Source organism: Alosa sapidissima, chromosome 8 (genome assembly GCF_018492685.1).
Source record: "Alosa sapidissima isolate fAloSap1 chromosome 8, fAloSap1.pri, whole genome shotgun sequence".
Taxonomy (NCBI): domain Eukaryota; kingdom Metazoa; phylum Chordata; class Actinopteri; order Clupeiformes; family Clupeidae; genus Alosa; species Alosa sapidissima.
Window position 1 is genome coordinate 6448619 of NC_055964.1, and position 19475 is coordinate 6468093.

At 41.8% G+C, this 19475-nt stretch overlaps 3 protein-coding genes across 8 annotated transcripts; 2 read left to right on the forward strand and 1 right to left on the reverse strand.

The window, feature by feature from the left end:
• Positions 1-672: 672 nt before the first annotated feature.
• On the reverse strand, positions 673-2837 carry LOC121715231 (THAP domain-containing protein 1-like). 3 transcript variants are annotated; one of them, XM_042100715.1, is made up of 3 exons: positions 2657-2837; positions 2187-2291; positions 673-2079 (listed from the first exon to the last, which is right to left on the reverse strand). In XM_042100715.1, exons 2-3 carry the CDS (start codon positions 2258-2260, stop codon positions 1146-1148), a joined length of 1008 nt encoding a protein of 335 aa, XP_041956649.1. In that variant the 5' UTR covers positions 2261-2291; positions 2657-2837; the 3' UTR covers positions 673-1145. The 3 variants fall into 3 exon arrangements, with proteins under 3 accessions (XP_041956649.1, XP_041956650.1, XP_041956648.1); XM_042100716.1 differs by lacking the exon at positions 2187-2291 and having other exon boundaries at positions 2330-2835; XM_042100714.1 differs by lacking the exon at positions 2657-2837 and having other exon boundaries at positions 2187-2313.
• A 54-nt stretch (positions 2838-2891) lies between these two features.
• chmp7 (charged multivesicular body protein 7) lies at positions 2892-7970 on the forward strand. The gene is made up of 11 exons (XM_042100706.1): positions 2892-3140; positions 3400-3684; positions 3841-4012; positions 4126-4311; positions 4838-4971; positions 5226-5274; positions 5834-5953; positions 6550-6648; positions 6738-6795; positions 7065-7301; positions 7655-7970. Exons 2-11 carry the CDS (start codon positions 3404-3406, stop codon positions 7708-7710), a joined length of 1392 nt encoding a protein of 463 aa, XP_041956640.1. The 5' UTR covers positions 2892-3140; positions 3400-3403; the 3' UTR covers positions 7711-7970.
• Positions 7971-8106: 136 nt separating this feature from the next.
• entpd4 (ectonucleoside triphosphate diphosphohydrolase 4) lies at positions 8107-16634 on the forward strand. Of its 4 annotated transcripts, none has more exons than XM_042100690.1 (13): positions 8107-8254; positions 9546-9672; positions 9852-10049; positions 10170-10375; positions 10516-10666; positions 11222-11325; positions 11434-11493; positions 11580-11734; positions 12525-12691; positions 13159-13483; positions 13806-13891; positions 13984-14145; positions 14518-16634. In XM_042100690.1, exons 2-13 carry the CDS (start codon positions 9665-9667, stop codon positions 14756-14758), a joined length of 1863 nt encoding a protein of 620 aa, XP_041956624.1. In that variant the 5' UTR covers positions 8107-8254; positions 9546-9664; the 3' UTR covers positions 14759-16634. The 4 variants fall into 4 exon arrangements, with proteins under 4 accessions (XP_041956624.1, XP_041956627.1, XP_041956625.1 ...); XM_042100693.1 differs by having other exon boundaries at positions 11580-11710; XM_042100691.1 differs by having other exon boundaries at positions 8114-8250.
• The last annotated feature ends 2841 nt before the right edge of the window (positions 16635-19475 follow it).

Below are 19475 nucleotides of genomic sequence, written 5' to 3' on the forward strand. Positions count from 1 at the left end.
ATGTCAGTTAGAACCTTATTATTCCAAGGGTATGATATGCCGATTGTTCTCATTTCCAAACAGACCCTTTGCTTAATTTGTTCACATGCTCATAGGCTATATTATGCACCTTAGGATTTGTTGCCCACCTGCTACTTCGAAAAAAATATGTGTGCAATTTTTGTTCTACTACAGATTGTTCCATAGATTGTGCCTCTGAAATGCAACAGATGTGCTACATAATATCTGATATAATTTGTCAACTAATAAATTTGTGCTGCACCATGCCGTGCCACTGAGTCATTTCTAATACCAAAAACTGATTGATAACTTTTTGTTCAGTCCCCCAAATCTTATGACTATCATACAAAAAGTTCAGCTTGATATCTTATTTTGTTGCTTATTGTAGTTTTGAGGGGTTATTGTGGTATTGTAGTAACTGTTACCTAAGGTTTTCCCTGCATAACAGTGTAGTATTTATTGTTACCCAAGCTCTCCTCTGCATTATAGCTTGGATGTTATACCTCATTTTGTCAAATTGCTTTCAATAAAAGCATCTGCTACATTAATAAATAAATGTAAATATGGCTATGGGATTTGGCAGACACTTTTGTCCAAAGCGACATACAAATAACACAATAGTTAAATTTAACAGTAAACAATTTAAAAATATAATAATAAATATGAAAATTGTTTATATATGTAACCAACTCTTTATTACTGCAAGCATCTGAAATTAACTGATCATATCTATCCGGCCATATAATACGAATAACAATCTAACCAGTTTCATTCGGGAACAACGGCTGCATGTGGGACCAACTGTACATGCAAGAAAAGCCGTCTTAACACAGACATATAGCATCAGCAGGCAACACTATGCTACAATTTCTGTAACTTATATGCAAGAATTTCAAGTGTGATGCATTTAATGTTTGTCTGAAGGCATCTCAGATAAAACCAACTAGTCTTTTGTGACGTGTCTGTAAACTGGTAAATCCTCTTTTCTAGTGTTCAAACAGAATCTTTGTGAGGAATGCACTTCAACAGAGGTTAATAACTGAGTCACCAAACTGGACTTGTCAGAGCTGTGCAGTCCTAAAATGTCCATGTATAAAGCTTATTACAACAACTGATCAAATTATGTCAAAAACATATAAGATCCATTATCCATTTGCCATTTGAGACACCGGGAGAAGAACCCAACTTGGATCTGTTGGCTGTCCAGCAAAGATTTCCACAGAGCTGCTGTCGGGTGGTACTGAGGTAACAAGCATGTTCGAGTTCGATTTGGGGTCCTCGCTGACTTGGGTATCAGGATTCTGACTGGATCCATTTTTGCTGTTAGGCCTACACCATGCCTTGACTGTTGTAGGATGAGGCAGAAAGCTATCAAAGCTCTCACGGACAAACCGGTAGGCTTTTGGAGAAAGGGCATAGAGAGTCGTGGAAAAAGACTTCAAATCATTGGACATACTGGCAGATTTACTCTTACACTTGGATCTGGTAAGGATTTCTTTGGCAACTCCTCCAAAAGAAGCCTCCATTATACCATTACAACTATTAGAAAACAACAACTTCTTTTTTAAATCAGCTACAAGTGAGGAGAGAGATTTCACTTTTCTTCTCAGTCTTCTTACTCTCTGCTGTTCAACCCTCACTGTCTTTCTGAAAGAAACTAATTTAGTTTGAGCATTCAAGAGTTGCTTATGTAGGCGAGGGGAGCTTTGGGGTACAGGATGGCCGTTATTGGCTAGTTGTTCCTCAGCTGTAACTGGATCTACACTGTGAGCATACACATAGTCGTGATCATGGTTGACGACAGGGATTTCAGCTGGTATTCCAGCACTGGGCTTACTTATTTTTATGTTCTGACTTGTTCTGGTAGTCCGCTTTTTGGGTATCGAAATAATGCGAGGGGGAAAAATAGTCGGAACTGCATTGCATATAAGGTTAAGGCGGCTATGGCCTACACGTGGTCTGAAACAGTCTGGCGTAAAGTGATCAGAACAGAGGGAAGAATGCTTGGTTGGAGTCCAGCCCACTCTGTTAACTTTGCGTACCCATTGCTTCAGCCGGTCTGTGTCACGGAGAGGGAATCTAAGAGGCAAAAAATGACACCATCAAATAACTGAAGAACAACATTGTTGTTTGTAATGCTCATATTGTTTCTCTTAAATCAACCAAAACTCCCAAATTGTTTGCACCTCAAAGTGGTCTGTGACGTAGATCTCAAATCATCGATATAGAAACCAAAGATTCTAGAGCGGTGCTCTTTCATAGAAACAACCACATCTTCTAGTAGCCATAATCTGTAATGGTAATACATTCAACATTGAAGTTAACTTACTTGAAAAAGCTTATTTTAGATGAGGCGCCCCGTCTATTTGAACATTTGACTGCCACACAGGAAGGCATGTTAACGTGAGCGGCAAAATGAGTTGTTAAGATTAAACTGCTAAGTTAAAGAAAAACACACATTGATGAAGACCAGTCAAGCGAAATTGAACTACGTTACAATCATCATTGTAGTTATACAACAAACTTGAAAGTCATGCTCTATCTATAAAATCTTCAGCGATAACTTTCAGAAATACGTGTGAAGTGAAAGACAGTAGCTATCAGAGAATCCGCTAACGAGCTTTGATAGTGTGAAGTTGTGAACGGACAACTTGACTTTTGTTGTTGTCTTCCGCGAGTAAAAATAACTTCCGGGTCGGTATCGTCTCGATTTTAAAAACAGAACTGAGTCAGAGAATGTCTAATGCCGTAGACGGGCTCTGACTGAGTGCACGTGATCCTTTTTCAATCTTTGAAAATGTAAAGTGGACAAAAGTAGAGTGGAGTGGACACTTTCAAAAAACATCTAGATAACTGAAAAACGTCTGTGTCATAATTGGTTAAACCAATCACATGGTGTTGTTATGTTCCGGGTTGATAGCGCTGTCACATCACATCCGCCATGGCACAGGATTGGTCATAACATTTCACTTTCAATCTTAACACTAATTACAGATTTAAAGGGTTTGCTTTGTGAACTCGTAAACATATTTGATCTAAAATGGTTATAGGGCTATTTGGCTGGTGATTGAAACCTTGGCCTACCACTAACGTTACCCTGGCCTTAGTGGTGTAGCTAGCGAGCTACGAAGGTGAAGAAGGTGTGTGTTTTGCAAACAGTTTTTACCTACACTATAGGCTATGCTATTAATGATGGGATCAATCCAGTTATTGCTTCATTTTAGTATGCTTTGATAGAATAACATTAACGTTAACTTAACTTACAGGTGTGTTTGTGATATATGTTAATGTATATTATTGATACCCACCTATATCAAACTGCGGGGCAGATGGAAAAGTTGGATGTCAGTTTTTTGTATTCCACTTGCTGCCTTAAACTAATCTTAGCTTTAATTACAGAACAATGTCGAGTTTACCTCAGTCAAAGGAGGATTGCTCTTTCGAGTTTCCCTCAGACTGGGGAGACGATGCACGCATGGCGTTCCTATTTTCGGCATTCAAAGAGAACAGAGATGTCGATTCTACAGATTGGGATGGTAAAATGGACTTCTGGACGCCACTAATCATAAACCACTGCAGACGTCGTGGCTCTGTCTGCGTAAATTTGCACGAACTGAACGAAAGTTTTCGAAGAAAGGGCAGTTCGCCCCTGGGTCTGGGAACTGTTCTTCAGTCCATGTACAGGTACTGCATATTATTTGTCAAACCCTGCCGCTGCAGTGCTTAGCTAAGTCCTCCTTTAGTTATTACAAAACGAGTATAAAGGGAAGCCAAGCTCTGCATCCTTTGTCAATTGGTATATATCACCTAGTAAATTATGTTTGGTATTTTGATGTAAAGGAATGGAAAAGTGCAGAAAGAATCAGAGTTTGCCGCAAATGTGGATTCTGGCTGGCTATCGTGGGGAGTTGGCCTTTTGCTTGTTAAGCCGCTGAAGTGGACATTGTCCACTCTTTTGGGCAGTGGTCGTGTACCTCTGGAAGAGTCTTTTGTCGTGATTGAGTTGGTCAAGGTGAGTTTCATTAATCATATCAAACATTGGCAACATATACTGATTATATCAAAACATTTTACAATATGTACATTCAGTAATATAAGATTGTGTCTTGTGTTTATCGTCCATAGGAGAAAGCGGTGAAGCTCCTGGAGACATATCGGTCCTCTCCTCTGGCAGACAGGTGTCTGTTGTCCTTTCAGGAGCTGAGAACACTGGCCTCCCATGTTTGTTCTGATGAGACCAACCTGTGCTTGGCTCTGCTTCAGCTGCAGAGAGACAAGCAGGTGACCGTGTCGCTTCACGAAGGCGAAAAGGTGGGTTGATGAATGTGATTTAATTCTGGTTGGATCACTGATATAGTGATCGCTCAGGGGATTTCTATGACCCCAATGGATCTTATGCATGCAGGGCTCTATAGCCAGGTCATTTATTTCCAGAGGAGCCAGGTGTTTTGTAGCTGCCACTATTGTTAATGTAATTAGTGTAGCCTACCTCACTACACAGACCCGATTGGGTGTTGCACCTAGTGAATCAGCATGTTACAATGTAGAAGGAATGCAAAGTTGTAGAAAGAGTAAACAGGTAAGGAGCAGAATGTAACAGAAGATGCCGTCACAACATAGCTGACGCTCCACTGGAAATAAATTATCTGGATAAAGAGCCTTCCATGCATAAGGTGGATTAGTAAATACAGCTCAGGTATCATTGCTAGTAAAGTGTGCCAAAGTAGAGTAAATTTGTCAGCTGTGATTTTTCTCTCTCTCTCTCTCTCTCTCTCTCTCTCTCTCTCTCTCTCTCTCTCTCTCTCTCTCTCTCTCTCTCTCTCTCTGTTGTGTCCAGCTGGTGAAGTTCTCCCAGCCTGGGCAAGGTCGTGTGAGCCCTGTCAGTGATGTGGACCTTGGTATCTACCAGCTGCAGCGCAGTGAGAAGCTGCTGGGGGAAAGAGTGGAGGCCCTGGGCAAGGAGGCAGACAAGTACGTCTTGAAGACAACTCGCACTGCATGCAATACAGACTTAAGACTGTCCAAATTGGTCTCACATTATGCTTTGCCGGTCTGGACGGTCTGCTTTAAAACACAAATCTGGGCATGTTTATTACTAAAGGAGAGGTCATGCGCACCATCCCTTTTAAACTGATGGCCGCTTGTTTTTCAAACTCCTTTGGATTAGTTTTGATGAAAACATGAGGCAGATGATGAACCAAACAAATACTGTTTCATTTTTACAGATGCAAAGAGGAGGCCAGGGCTCTACTCAGTGAGGGGAAGAAATCTCAGGTAAGTCATCTGGCAGGCCTTGGTTTTGGGACCCATTTATGATGTAGAGGTTTGAGCAAAATCTGAGAAAATTTGAGCAAAATCTGAGATGGTGCAGCAGGGTGGTTTTGAACTGTTAGTCTGCCTCTTAATGCAAGTAATACAATGTTTAAAAGTACCGCAGAATTGTTGTACATATTCAAGGCTTAAAGATTACAGGCACTGTCTAACTGTAGACCGGGCTGTTAAACATTTGAAAATTAATAAAAGTACATCACGTGGAATCAATTGGTGTAAAGAGTTGCTCAGCTAGAACTATGTTAATGTGGATGTTAAAAAGATAAAGTGGGCAGGGGCAGTCTGTTAGTATTGAAAAACCGTCTCCTTGATTCCAAGTGGGAGACACTGAGTTGGCGAGCAATTAGTTAAAGACAAGAGAAAGTATGACATAAATAAAACCCCTAAAATTTAACAGTAGCATATTAGTCTAGTCCGGGCACAGTGACCCTTGTTATATAATTGACAAATGTAAGTCGCTTTGTTTAAAAAGCATCTGCTAAATGTCTTGCTCCCTGTGTAGGCTCTGAGGTGCCTTAGGGGGAGGAAACGTGTGGAGAAACGGGCCGACCGGCTTTATGCCCAGATGGAAACTGTAAAGGGCATTCTGGACAGAATAGCCCACTCACAAACAGACCGCCTGGTGAGAAAATGGACACATGCTACAGCCATGTTAAACCATACTGTACATCCTTCTGTACTCAAAACAAATAGAAATTGAGTCTGTTTTGTATACATGCCGAGTATTCTCCTGTGAAGCTTTTTTTTAATCATCACTCAAGGGCTGTTCACACCAGTAACGTTAACTATAACGATTACTGTAATAACAATAGTTTTATGTATCTCTAGCTAATATGAATGACAACGTCCACACTGCATACTATAACAAAAACAAAATGAAGAATGATATTCTTGGAAATAGAGCAATTTTGATTACGTGACAGCCAATCTGAATCAATCGAAGTTTAGAAATCACATTAATGAACATGAGACTTTTCCTTACTGTTGGTCAGTGCGGATGTTGATATTGATATTGTTATTGTCACCGTTGTCTTTTGCCTTTATGCTGCTTCTTAAAATCTGCCCTTAAACCTAGTATGCTTAATAAGTTCCCTTGATCTTCCCCATGCACAGTTTATTAATTGAGAATGCTGATGTTGAACGGAAAGAGCATTGATTGACGTACAGTTTTACGTTCATGTTGAGCCCTATCAAACACAATGCCTGTGTTTGTCACAGGTGATGCAAGCGTACCAGACAGGTGTGGCTGCTCTGCGTCTCTCATTAAAAGACGTGACTGTGGAGAAAGCTGAAAGTTTGGTGGATCAGATCCAGGAGGTAAGACCACCTTGTTCTCTTTTGGTATGAATATAATTTTGTCACCCCTGATTATTTTCCCTCTGATCCTCTGTCCTCTGTGTGCTTAGCTGTGTGATACTCAGGATGAAGTCAACCAGACGCTTGCCGGAGGAGCACTGGACACAAGTATGTGTGCTACATTGAGGCTTGACTACCACCTAATGATCTGTACATGTCATCTATAAAAGAATATGAAAAATTGCATGGCAAAATAAATGTACTTGAAAAATGCATGTATGATTTTGTTAGGGTACTCACAATGTTGGCGTAATGGTTTCTATGTTGTATATGTCCCAAATAAAAAATAGATTGTACACAGTACACACAGAAGCACCACAGAGTCATTCGTCATGCTGTATTTGCTGTACTCAGTGATGTTGTGTTTGTTCTTGTAGCTGGTGGGGACACGGTCGAGCTGGAGGAAGAGCTCATGTCTCTTTTGGAGAACTCTGCTCCAGATGGACAGCTGGACCTTCCAGAAGTTCCTTCAGGACCCTTGTCATCCAGCAGGGAAAAGGGTGCCCTCGATGATGATTTCTTCAACTCTTTACCCAGTGTACCTGACTCACGGTTAAATATCACAGACGAGGAGTTGGACAGGGAGCTGAGTCGCCTCAATATCTCTGGAGCAGGTTTGTTTTTCCTCGTCTTGATCTGAGCTCTAGGTAGAGTTTTTTTTGTCCAAGGTTGTTATGACTTACATTTTACATTTTCTTTGTATTGAAGAGTCTAGAGGGAAATTGAAGGAGGTTAATATGGCCTGTAGGTACAGTCTCATGGAGTTTTTCTGAACAGTGGCATTGGCCGACTTATATTACAAATGTCTCGGAGTGAAAAGGGATAAAAGCTCACCCCCTTTGTTTCATTCTGTTACAGAATAGTCTGCCATTTAGTAATGTTTAAAGTCATCAGTGTCGTCTGTTTAGTGATAAAAGGCTGTTATCTTGCTGTGAATTGTTGACTGATTATGTATTTTTCCTAACAGGTGGGCAGCAGAGGGGACCGCTCTCACCACTAAAGAAACTAGAGCCGGCCCAGTGAAGCACAATGAAATGTATTAGTTTTAAGTAATAAGCAATCAAACTACAGTATATTGTATGTTTTGCAATATGCCTTTATTCATGTTTGTTATGGCATGTTTGTGATCCTTTTTATTTTAAACTAAAAGTTTTAAAAGTGGCCTTTTAAAGTTTGTGAAGTGTTACTCTAATAAATGATTACAATTATGATGCCAAAACAGCTGATTCTGTGTGACAGAATCATATTAGTTATTACAGAATAAATTGTATGTAAATGTAAAATGTGATTGTCTCGACTTTAGCATCATGTTTTTCTACACATGTATTACATAGTTTTGTCCTCATACTTATTAGAACATGCTGTAATTTGGATACGGCAAAAAAAACAAGGCTTGTTACAAATCTTTCGACAAGAAACTTAGAACTGTCGCGCATGCGCAACCTGGCAATCTCAACGGAATGAGATTTTCTTGGCCCATGGCGACACGTCTCTCAGCTTTGAGATGATTCTGGTTTCGATCTAATGTCGAAACAAGGCCTGGATGCACAAATAATGACATGTGTGGGTATGTAGAACATTTATTTGGCCAGGGTGGATATATGACAACACGATAAATACGGAATTATAGCTATTACGCTAACACGAGCTAAGGTGTTAGCATAGATAGCTAACCGTTAGCTACTTTACATTTAAACGCTAGCATGCCGCCCGGTTAAACTTTCTCGTGAACCTACAAATTGGGTTATAACGGTAGCTAGCTGCTAGTTTTGGTTTAGGTAGCTTTCTGAATGTCTCAAGTGGTGACGTACACATACTCTGCATGGTTATCGTATTTAGTTTTAAGCATTCAATGTATCAGCGTAAGCGATACAATATGTCAATGGATAACATCTTGAACAGGTTGCTATGCTAATTACGTTACGCTGGTGGAGCTCTGCTCCAGTATTATTAGCAAACGAGCTAACTTTTAACCTTGCTGGCAGCTAACCGGCTGGTTAGAATGTATGGAATTTGGCTAACGTTAGCCAGACGCACGACTACAGGTTATGTAACTTCAGGTATAAAGCCAGATAGGATGCTGTTCTGACGTTGACAGTAACGTTAAAAGACCGGGGCCTTCGTGTCGCGTTGGACAGTTATTGAAATAAGATACTGAAGGGGATGCATTAGCAGCTACTGGACCAGGTAGATTTCTCTGATAAGTTACTTACGTTAACGTTATGCGTTGAAGCAGTGTTCCCCTGCTTTCTTAGTAAAGTGACCTAACTTTTAATATTGGCTAGTTTGTAAGTTACACTGGCTGGTTAGATGAAACGTTGTAACGATAGGTAACTTAGGTTATAGGTATACAAGTGCAAGATCAGTTGGATAACACATTTCAGGTGGTCATCTTTCACCTCAGGTTCTGCAGTGACGTGTATGAGCGTGAGTTTGGGTCATTATGTTTGACAGTTAGCTTCTTACCATATGTTAGGCTATAACCGTCTGTGGTTACAACAGGTAATGCTAACCACCTACGCAATTTATATTTTACAAGCAGTGGCAACGTTGCCACGTCATTAGTCCACGATCGATGTTTCGTTACCTGTCCATAATAGATGAATTTGTAGATGATACCCAAAGTTAGTTGCCTGATAAAAGCATGCATCAAAATGATTTGGCAAGATTTTTTTATCTGCTTTTCAAACATTTCGAGAAATGTTACACCTAGTCAGTGAAGTTGGATGTCTTTGTTATTGCTTTGAAAAATATTATTCTAATTCGGTATATTCTCAAGCTAGTTGCCTATAACCTTTACATCAGGACAAATGTATTTTTTTTTAGTATGAGTTTGTTATTCTTCTGGCTCATTACAGGTTGGTAATGACGTGCTCCAGAAGCCTCCATGTGCATCAGCAGGGTTACCGGTAATGTTACAGGAGTCAAATGTCAACACCTCGGTTACATTGAATTGATTTGAACAGCTCTCGACAGGATGGGAAAGTAAGTTTCCATTTCAGTGAAAGCAAATGTTGTTTGCAAATGAAGGCATTTCGTCCCACGACATCTTCTCAAATGCATCCGTTGTATAAAGTGAAACGTAGGACCAGTAATAATGATGAACTGCCGATCTAATCTTGTATCCTCCTCTCCTCTCTTCTCCCCTGCTCTGATCTCCACAGGATCAGCATATCCTGCCTTTTCCCTGCTTCCTGGCACTTCAGCATATCACCAGTCGTTCTCCCCCGGCTCCTGCTTCCTTCATTCAGACAGCTAATTTTCCTGAGTTTGTTGGCGGGGCTTCTGGGTCTCCTTTACCTGCTGCTGGTCACAGGAAAGGGCCAGTACAGCTGGGTGAGGGAGGATTCCCACATTCACAGGTGAAGGTGTTATATTGGTTGCCATGTCACTTGATTCCCCGTAACCTTGACAGATTTATGTGGTGTATGGTGATGTCCTGCTTATTCACCTGTTTGTGTGGCACCCTTGTAACCCTGTAGACATTTGGCCAGGGTGACGGATTTAGAGGTCACAGACACCAGCAACCCAAACCTTAACTATGGGCTGGTGATTGACTGTGGAAGCAGCGGTTCACGGGTGTTTGTCTACTGCTGGCCGCGGCACAACGGCAACCCACACGACCTGCTAGACATCCGTCAGATGAGAGACCAGCATAGGAAGCCCGTAGTCATGAAGATTAAACCAGGTGAGCTATTCTCTGTGCACGTTTAAGGAAAACACTTGGGGTTTTATTGACTGTTTTTTAACATGTAGTCATATCTTTGTTTTTTTAATCTGTAACCTGCTGTTGTCTGTTGTAACCCTCTGGTGCTTGTGGACTGACAGGTATCTCTGAGTTTGCTACCACGCCAGAGAAGGCCAGTGACTACATTTACCCTTTACTAAGCTTTGCGGCACAACACATCCCAAAGTTTAAGCACCAGGAAACACCTCTTTACATCCTCTGCACCGCGGGAATGAGATTGCTGCCTGAGAGGTACGCAATATATGACAGACAATAAATCCAAAATGTTTTCATCATGTGTTGCAATAGAAAGCAAATGCATTCGCAAGACCACAAAATGCACTTGGGTTCACAATGAAGTCCACAGAGAAGGCTCAGTCAAAGACAAGCTAGAGAATACTTATCTCGTCACATGATTTGTGACCTGGAGTTGAGCTAAACAATGTTCATATGGCATCAGATTATCCAGAAATGAATAGATGTTCTCGCACTAAACTCTACTGCTACCATTACTTCCTTTTTGTTGGGCTTGCTGTATTTTGTGAATTGGAGCCTTGCCAGTAATGTTGTCCACTCTGCATGGAAGCATACAGATGCCACATACCTGAATATCAATAGAACCCTCTCACCTAATCTTCTGACTTGATAGGCAGGTTGCTTTCAGTAGGGCTGTGAAATGTGGTATTTTAAAAAGAGGTTCTAAGCTTTTGGCGAGGCAAATATGGAGTGGTTTCAGTGTTTGGACATTTGTGATGAACAGTGGTGTTGGTCTTTGCCTGGAGTTGTGAATGGAGTTTCCATGTTCAGTCAGCAGGAGGCGATCTTGGAGGATCTGCGGACAGACATCCCTGTGCATTTTAATTTCCTGTTCTCAGACTCTCATGTCGAGGTCATCTCTGGGAAACAGGAGGGTAAGTCTGCTCTCTACCAGCACTTTATATCAGACCGTGACACAGACCAAGTGTGAAGACATCTTTAAACGCACATTTAAATTCACCTTTATTTTTGGATTTGTCCAGGTGTGTATGCATGGATTGGGATAAACTTTGTTCTTGGAAGATTCAATCATGGAGATCATGGTGAGTGCCTGGTTTCCTTAGCTTATGATGGTTTGTTGCCGACAATGGCATTTATTTTGTATTAAATCCGTTTGCTCCTTCACCAGATGGTGAGGCAGTGGTGGAGGTGCAGGTCCCAGGGGGTGACCAGCAGGAGGCGATGGTACGCAAGCGGACAGCCGGCGTGCTGGACATGGGCGGCGTCTCCACGCAGATCGCATTCGAAGTGCCCAAAAGTGTAAGCTTTGCTTCTCCACAGCAGGTTATTATCCCTAAACAGTTTCCCTTTTTTACAAGTTTGTTGACATTTGTTGCTCATCCGATTTCTTCCCCACATTTGAATCACCACTGGCCCACGGTCTGTGCTGTGAACATCCCTGTCTGTTTAATGGAGTTGAAGTTCTTCCTTCTGCAGAGATAAGATGCATGGATTCAGAATAGGATGGGGCATACACTTTTAGAGCACTAACTAAAAAGCAAGGATGGGTTAATTCAGACTTTGGAGATCTGTTATTCGGCAGTTTTGGTGTGTGAATAGGCTCTGGGGATAGATTTGCGTAGCTAAATATAATGGGCTATAATGTAGGATGGCAGATCTTCAGGTTTGGGTGTCCCTCTGCTGACAAGCATAACATTTGTAGATCAGGGTTTCTTCACAAATATGCACACAGTATTTTTTAGGTGAATTTAAGCAGAAATGATTACAATCAATCTCAAAATACTGATTCCTTCTCATTGAGTGATTTCTGTGTTTGAAGGCTTTTGAGTGATGGTGTATAATGCAGTGCAGCTTCTTGGGTTTAACAAATAAGCTGAAACCTCGATTGGGTGTTGGTGTGGCTCTGAAGTACTGCTTGCTGGTTTTAACCTTTAGAATAGAAAAACACAATAGTCACTAACGTCTCTGTCCTTAGAGTGATTTTTATATATATATATATATATATATATATATATATATATATATATATATATATATATATATATATATATATATATATATATATATATATATATATGGACGGCCTGGCTTATCGCTGACTGTGCTTCCGCAGGAGGAGATGGCAAAGAACCTGCTGGCAGAGTTTAACCTGGGCTGCGATGCCCACCGCACAGAGCACGTCTACCGTGTTTATGTGTCCACTTTCCTGGGCTACGGCGGCAACGCAGCCCGCCAGAGATATGAGGAGAGCATGGTCAGCAAGATCGTCGCCCAGAACAAGTAAGACCCCCTACGTTTAGCAGAAGAGTTGTAACGAAAACGAGGTGTAGTCTGATCAACCCACAGGATTTTGCTGCTTTTTGTTGCTCAGTGGGTTCAGATGAGATTATTATTATTATTATTATTATTATTATTATTACAACATTTGTTAGTATTGATAATCACCTATTCATCCGATCTCAATAAAAACTGTGGGTCAGTGTGGGTTACAGATCAGCGGTTTCCAACCACTAGTGTCTGCGGCTCACTGGTTGTCAGTGAAGGCATTGTTGCTGGTCCATTACCATGCATTTGTAATGTAGTTTCAATGTAGTAATCACTACTTTGTAGTCAGTGGTAGTCCCCATGCTGCTTCCCTTGTCAGAATGGTGGTCCTTGGGTCACAATCAGTTGAAAACCTATGAACTGAGACGCTATGTTGGAGAGTATACTTGCTCAGCGGTGTGTTTCTGTGTGTCTCTCTGCAGGCTTCTGGACCAGCATGTGGGCGAGTCTGCAGACACTCCAGTCCTAGACCCGTGTCTTCCCAACGACCTGCAGGACGAAGTGGGACCCACGGGGCAGAGGATCCACATCCGCGGCACCGGTGACTTCGACTCGTGCCGCCTGCTCCTGCAGCCGTTCCTCAACCGCACCAACGAGACGCACACCTCCCTCAATGGCATCTACCAGCCAGCCATCGACTTTCGGAACAGCCAGTTCTACGGTTTCTCCGAGTTCTACTACTGTACCGAGGATGTGCTGCGCATGGGCGGTGACTACAACTCCACAAAGTACACCAACGCTGCAAAGGTAGGAATCTGTAGTAAGTGTAGGCACAGCATTTGTCTGCAGGCAATAATATCTATTTACTATGAAAATATTATATATATATATATATGTGTGTATATATATGTATGTATGTATGTATATGTGTGTGTGTGTAATAACACAGTGCTGTTGTGGGTGCAACAGTCAAATACTTAAATTAAAGATGGCAATCTTGTCTTCTGGAAAGTTTGCCACTATGTATTCTGAAACTGTAAGTGTATTTTTTTTGTAAGTATCTAAACCCCATATAACAATCAACACCTCATGCCATGGTTTTTTTGCTTTGTTTTTATTCCCCCTGTAGAACTACTGTGCCACCCAGTGGAGGACCTTGAAGGAGCGCTTTGACCGTGGTCTTTATGCCTCTCATGCTGACTTGCACAGACTTAAGTAAGTCTCAGAGGTAGCCTCTGTTGCTAATAACAACAGCAGCTCTTCTATTTGGTTCAGTGTTTTCTGTAAGGTCATATCTCCCTTTGCAGGTACCAGTGTTTCAAATCAGCATGGATGCATGAAGTTTTCCACACTGGCTTTGCCTTCCCCTCTAATTACGACAACCTGAAGACAGCGCTGCTGGTCTACGACAAAGAGGTGCAGTGGACACTGGGAGCCATTCTCTACAGGACACGTTTCCTGCCTCTAAGGTGACAGAACATATAGCAACACTGTAGGCAGTAACTTACCAATTTCTGTCATATGAATTTAAAATAAGCAAATAGTTTTTGTGTCACCATCAAATGTATTTTTAATATATAGGGTCATGTGAAGGCATAAAAGTAAAGACCAATAGTTAGCAGATGCCTTTCTCCATATGCACTATATTTTCTAGTCCAGTCTTTTTTTTCTGTAGTAAATTACAGTGTGATGCCATCTTCAGAACAGTAATGTAAACAGTAACAGTAAAGCTTATATTTGGTGCATTTGTTATTTCTGTCAAGTCAGACAGCATTGTCTATTACCTATGAGATGCCGTTCTTAAATTGGGTTTCCTTTTTTGCCCGGTCTTGTGCCTGTAGGGACATCCAGCAGGAGAGCCTGAAGGGGACGCACTCTCACTGGCGCCCCAGCTTCCCCTACATCAACACGCACTACCTGTTCCTGGCGTGCTTCTTCGTGGTGCTGCTCTCCATCCTGCTCTACCTGCTCCGGCTGAGGCGCATCCACCGCCGGGCGGTCGCGCTCAACCGTGGAGCCGCCTCCTCTTTGCAGTGGTTGGAAGAAGGCTTGGACTCCCCTGACGTCCTCGTCACGCTATAGGCTGGAGGCTTGCCCTTCGTTAGGTTTTGCCCCTGCCCCCACCCCACTCCTGACATCACCCTGCCAGGGCCCTTATTGGCCAGTACACATGAAGGTCCCCTTTTTAGACTGCTGAAAAGATGGCAATAATCACGCTGACTTGACAAGACTGTTTGGACTGAGAGCTCACGCCTCAGGTGAAGTTTCTGTGCTGCTGTGGCCCATCACAAAAAAAGACTGTTAACTTCACTGACCTGCGATTTCAGAGGACATTTTGAGTGCTATGAACCGTTTCCGTTTCAGTCTAGCTTTGAAATGATCATGTGTTTCTGTGTTAATTTATTTTTGATGTCTTTGGTTTTCTTGTTTCTTTATTTTTCGTTTTGTTTTGTTTTCCTTTTTTTTAAAATGACCATTAGCAATGTTAGCAACAGTCCTGAACGTGCACACTCTGTGGCCCGGAGAGATTTGTTCCCGCACTCCGTGAAGTCCCTTCATGATTTAGATGGAGTTGGACCTTCGTGCCATCCGCCTCCTTTGTGCCAAAAAAAGAAGGGCACCTTTCTTCTCCCCACTCCTCATGGACACCCTCTCATCCAAGTTGTTTAAATCACACACACGACTAGATGATATTGTTTCCAGTGGCACATTCCTTAGTTAGATAGGCAACTTTATCATGTCCCGAGTTGCCCTCCTCATGTCAGGTGAGACCTGGCTCCGAAGCCCTTGTAAGCAGAAATGCCCATGCCTTCTACCATAGATATTAAAAAGCTTTATTTATCTATGGCTTCTACCATAGGGAGACCACATGGAAATGCCCGTGGCTTCTACCATAGAGAGATCACATGGACATTGATTTCGCTACTTGGCAGTCCTTTTAGATACCGGTGTTACTCCACTTAACAGAATGTTTAATAGTTTTGTGGTACACCTCAATAGATGGTATTTCCTTGAAAAATGCCTCTGATTTTACCGTTGGTAAATATTTCTGACTAGGGTTATGGGATATCTGCACTGTCAAAACAGTGTTTCTGTATACGGTAGAGGGTAAAAATCCAGTGCAGAATAGTAGAGATCCCAAGGCATAGACCAATGCTTGTGCGTGCGTGCGTGCGTGCGTGTGTGTGTGTGTGTCCGCGTGCGTGCATGTAAGGGAAGAATGGTTTATCAGACCTTTTTGTTTTGATTTCTAGTTGGTTTCTAGTCTTTCAAAAATGTTATGATTAGTGCAGAGACTCTTTCCAGGCTTCTGATTTCAATAGAGCACACTTTTAGGGACCACATTGCATCTCGGTTTTACATCTTGAAAAACTGCTTGTGTCAAAACCCATAATAATAATGCCGATATTAGCACCGCGTACTATAGTGTGTTTCCTGACACTGCTATGGCATGCAGTGTCATAGAGTTGTATAGATTTCAATATGTTGTGCATCCATGCTTCATAATACCCCTGGTACTTTTTTCTTGGGTTTTCATAAAATGGTTTAAAGGTGTCTGCAGCAGCTCAATAGGAAGACCATATTTGAATAACAATATCGTGCAATATTTTTTTCCGCAATGTCTTATCACATGTTGAGGTCTGACCCAGCTGTAATCCCAGCGCTGGTCCTGTATTTTTGAGGAGTGAAAGTCCAGTCTGCTGAAAATGATCCACAGGTCTTTTAGTCTATGTGAATCTGTCACTGAATCCTGTGTATGTGTGTGTGCGAGCGAGTGAATGTGTGTGTTTTTATTCATTTGAGGCTTCTTTTTCTGAAGCCATTGTCACTGCTGTATGAAAAAATGTTTGTGAAAGCACAGACGGCATATTTATAAATGATGTTCAGGAAAGGAATCTGTTTGCACGGAAAAGTTCAACAATCTTGTCTGATATTAAAAACATATTGAAGTCCTCAATGAGTCTAAATGGCATTTCCTCAGGCTTACTGATGGTGAATGAATAGATTGAGGGCCCTAATTTGAAACCTGTGCAAAGTGTAACTAATGCTAATGTAATAACTTACTATAATCAATTAGCTAATTTAACACAATCAGCAAGACCTGAAGCGCAAACATTGATGACACTGCTCAATGCTCCCATATGCCACATGACTGCTCTAGTGTAAGTGGGATAACTTTGCTTTCAACAGACATTACATGTGCTTGCCATTTAAATTAGGGCCATGAATTTGATCTTTCCCCTAGCAAAAAAAACCTCCAAAAAACAATTAGGGCCATGAGTCCATGAGATTTTCTTATTGTTACAGTCAGTTCCTGGGATGTAAGGATCAGTACTATTACAGCATGTTGTAACAAATCTACGTGGAGAATGAACCATTGTGTGTGTTCTGGACTATGGGAGTACTGCAGGAGTGGGCTGAATGGTTTTCCCAGTGATCTGTCTGATGAATGGGCAGATCAGCTGGCCTCTCCCCTCTCCTGGAGTGAGAAGTGGCTGACTAGATGACGAGGTGGCCATCCTGTGGTGACGTGAGGGTTGAGTAAACAAGCTAATGCATCTTTATGGCAGTGGTAACCGGGTCTTACAGATCCCCTGTGGCCTTGGGAAGAAGGGCAGAGGACATGGGCGGGAGCATCAATCAGGCATGGCAAGCCGCAGACAGGCGCTAACGCTCAGGTCACCTGGTCAGGTCAACAACCTAGTAAGTGTCTCCAAGCTCGACTCCCGGCCTATCACACAGATTGCGTTTTCCTAGCCGGCGTGTCTCACTAGAGTCTGGGTGGCTCGCTGTCACAGTGCCCCGCTGGAGGGTTTTGTTTTCAGGCTACTGCCCCGGCCACAGTGGGGTCAGGTTTCACCGCTCACCCAGGCAGAGGTGCTAAAGAATCACTACTGACAATGCCCCCTGCATGCAACTCCAGCACAGGGGAGAGATTGGCTGCCCCATTCTCTTGCCCAATGTGTTAGGTGTTTGTTTATTTTCAGTAAAACCCTCTAAGCTTTTTAAAGCCAGATATTGGCAGGTTTTCTGTCAGTCAGGTGAGGTTAGGGGAGGTTGTTTTGGAAGTTACAAAACCTTAAGAACAAGAACCTTGTTTTCTGTCAAGCTCATATTGTCCTTTAACTGTACATACAACAATAAAAGCGAAGCACATAATTGGTGTTGATGTGTAAGCTGTCTGACATGAGAACATTCTGTTTCACTGCCGTCTGTCATGCCCAGTCCATTTATTCAAGTGTAACTCTCAACAGGGATTTTATATCAAGTAACAGCCTATTCATCTTATTAAAGCTAGTCTGTGTTTCTTTCCAATACACCTTTTAAGTGTCTTGCTCCCTGTGGTCCACCATCGGTCCATTCTGTGAGTGTGCAGAAAAAACACTGGTTCATACACAGTCCTGCTTTTGTAAGATGGGAAACGAAGTGGCTTGGACCAAGCCGTGCACTGTTTCAGCCTATCAACACATTGTGTCAGGACAGGGAGGGGTGTCATTTGATTGGCTGTTGTGCTCAAATATCAACCTTTTCCCAGAATCCAGGACTGGATATTTCATGGTTTTACTCAATCACTTTAACATCTCTTGTCTTCATGTCTCAGGACATTTGAAAGTTTTAAAGGGACTGTAGTCGTGTAGCTTTGTCTTGAAACTCCTGTATTACTCAATGCAGACAAAATATCTACATTGTGAAATAAATTCCAGGATTTCATTCAGGAAGTACAGATACACAAGTGCATAGACACAATACAGAAATCAGCCTCAAGCAATCTGTACAGCTGCACCATTCCCTCAATATAAACAATCTAAACAGAATTAGACACAGCAAGTGAGCATTCAGCGTTCTGTGGTGTTAGATGCAGCATGCCATCCCTTAATTCAAGCAGCACAGTGTAGGCTATGTTACTATCAGTCACTGGTTTCCAGTATCATTCATTGGGTTTTCTTCTTTACACACCGCTCTTAAGGATGGTGCCCTCTCAGCACTGTGAGGCACCGTGATTGTCTCTCCTAATGGAGTGTCTTGGGTCATTATGCCTCTCATTTTTCAGCTGTGTCATTGTGAACCCAATAAGGTATTGTTGCTGTGGAAGCACTTCCTTCTCTACCAGGGGACATGTCTCAGAAGGTGGCACTAAACAGTGAGTTAGTTTAGTATTACAAATCCTGTTGATCAAAGTGTTTCAATAGACTTAAATGAATAAGAAATGTTTCACGGCTACACATAATTATCCCTGAAATAGGAATGTTTCACTGCTACACATCATTATCCCTGTGTCTACAAATAGAGGGACAGCAGTTGTACAGCAGTTCAAATTGTAAGTTTAAAACATGTTGTCTACTTGTGTACATCTACTTGTTTATTATGATTTAATTCATATGACTTTTAACTTTTTTCCTCAGTCCTAAATGGATATACTGCTCACAGGGATCAAATATCAGTTGTAACCAAGAGACAGAGAGCATGTAAAGGTTCAAGTGGCCAGAATATGAATCATACCAATATTGGACCTTTCAACTACTGTATAACTTCACTATAGAGTTTAACATAGCACACAAGTGTGTGTAACTCCTCTAAACGTAAAGAAATGCTATTACACTGAGAAAAGATTGGTCATTTGTCAAGAAAACGTGTTTGGGCTATACTTTCACCTGACTGTGTTGTAATTTGATTACGTATGAATTGTGATATAGCTTTTTATGTGTTCTATTTACTGCCAGGTATTTTGACCCCTGTGAGTTGATGTCTAATGTTTTATGTTAAGGATGTGACTGTTGTGGAAGGCCAAGTGGTTTTC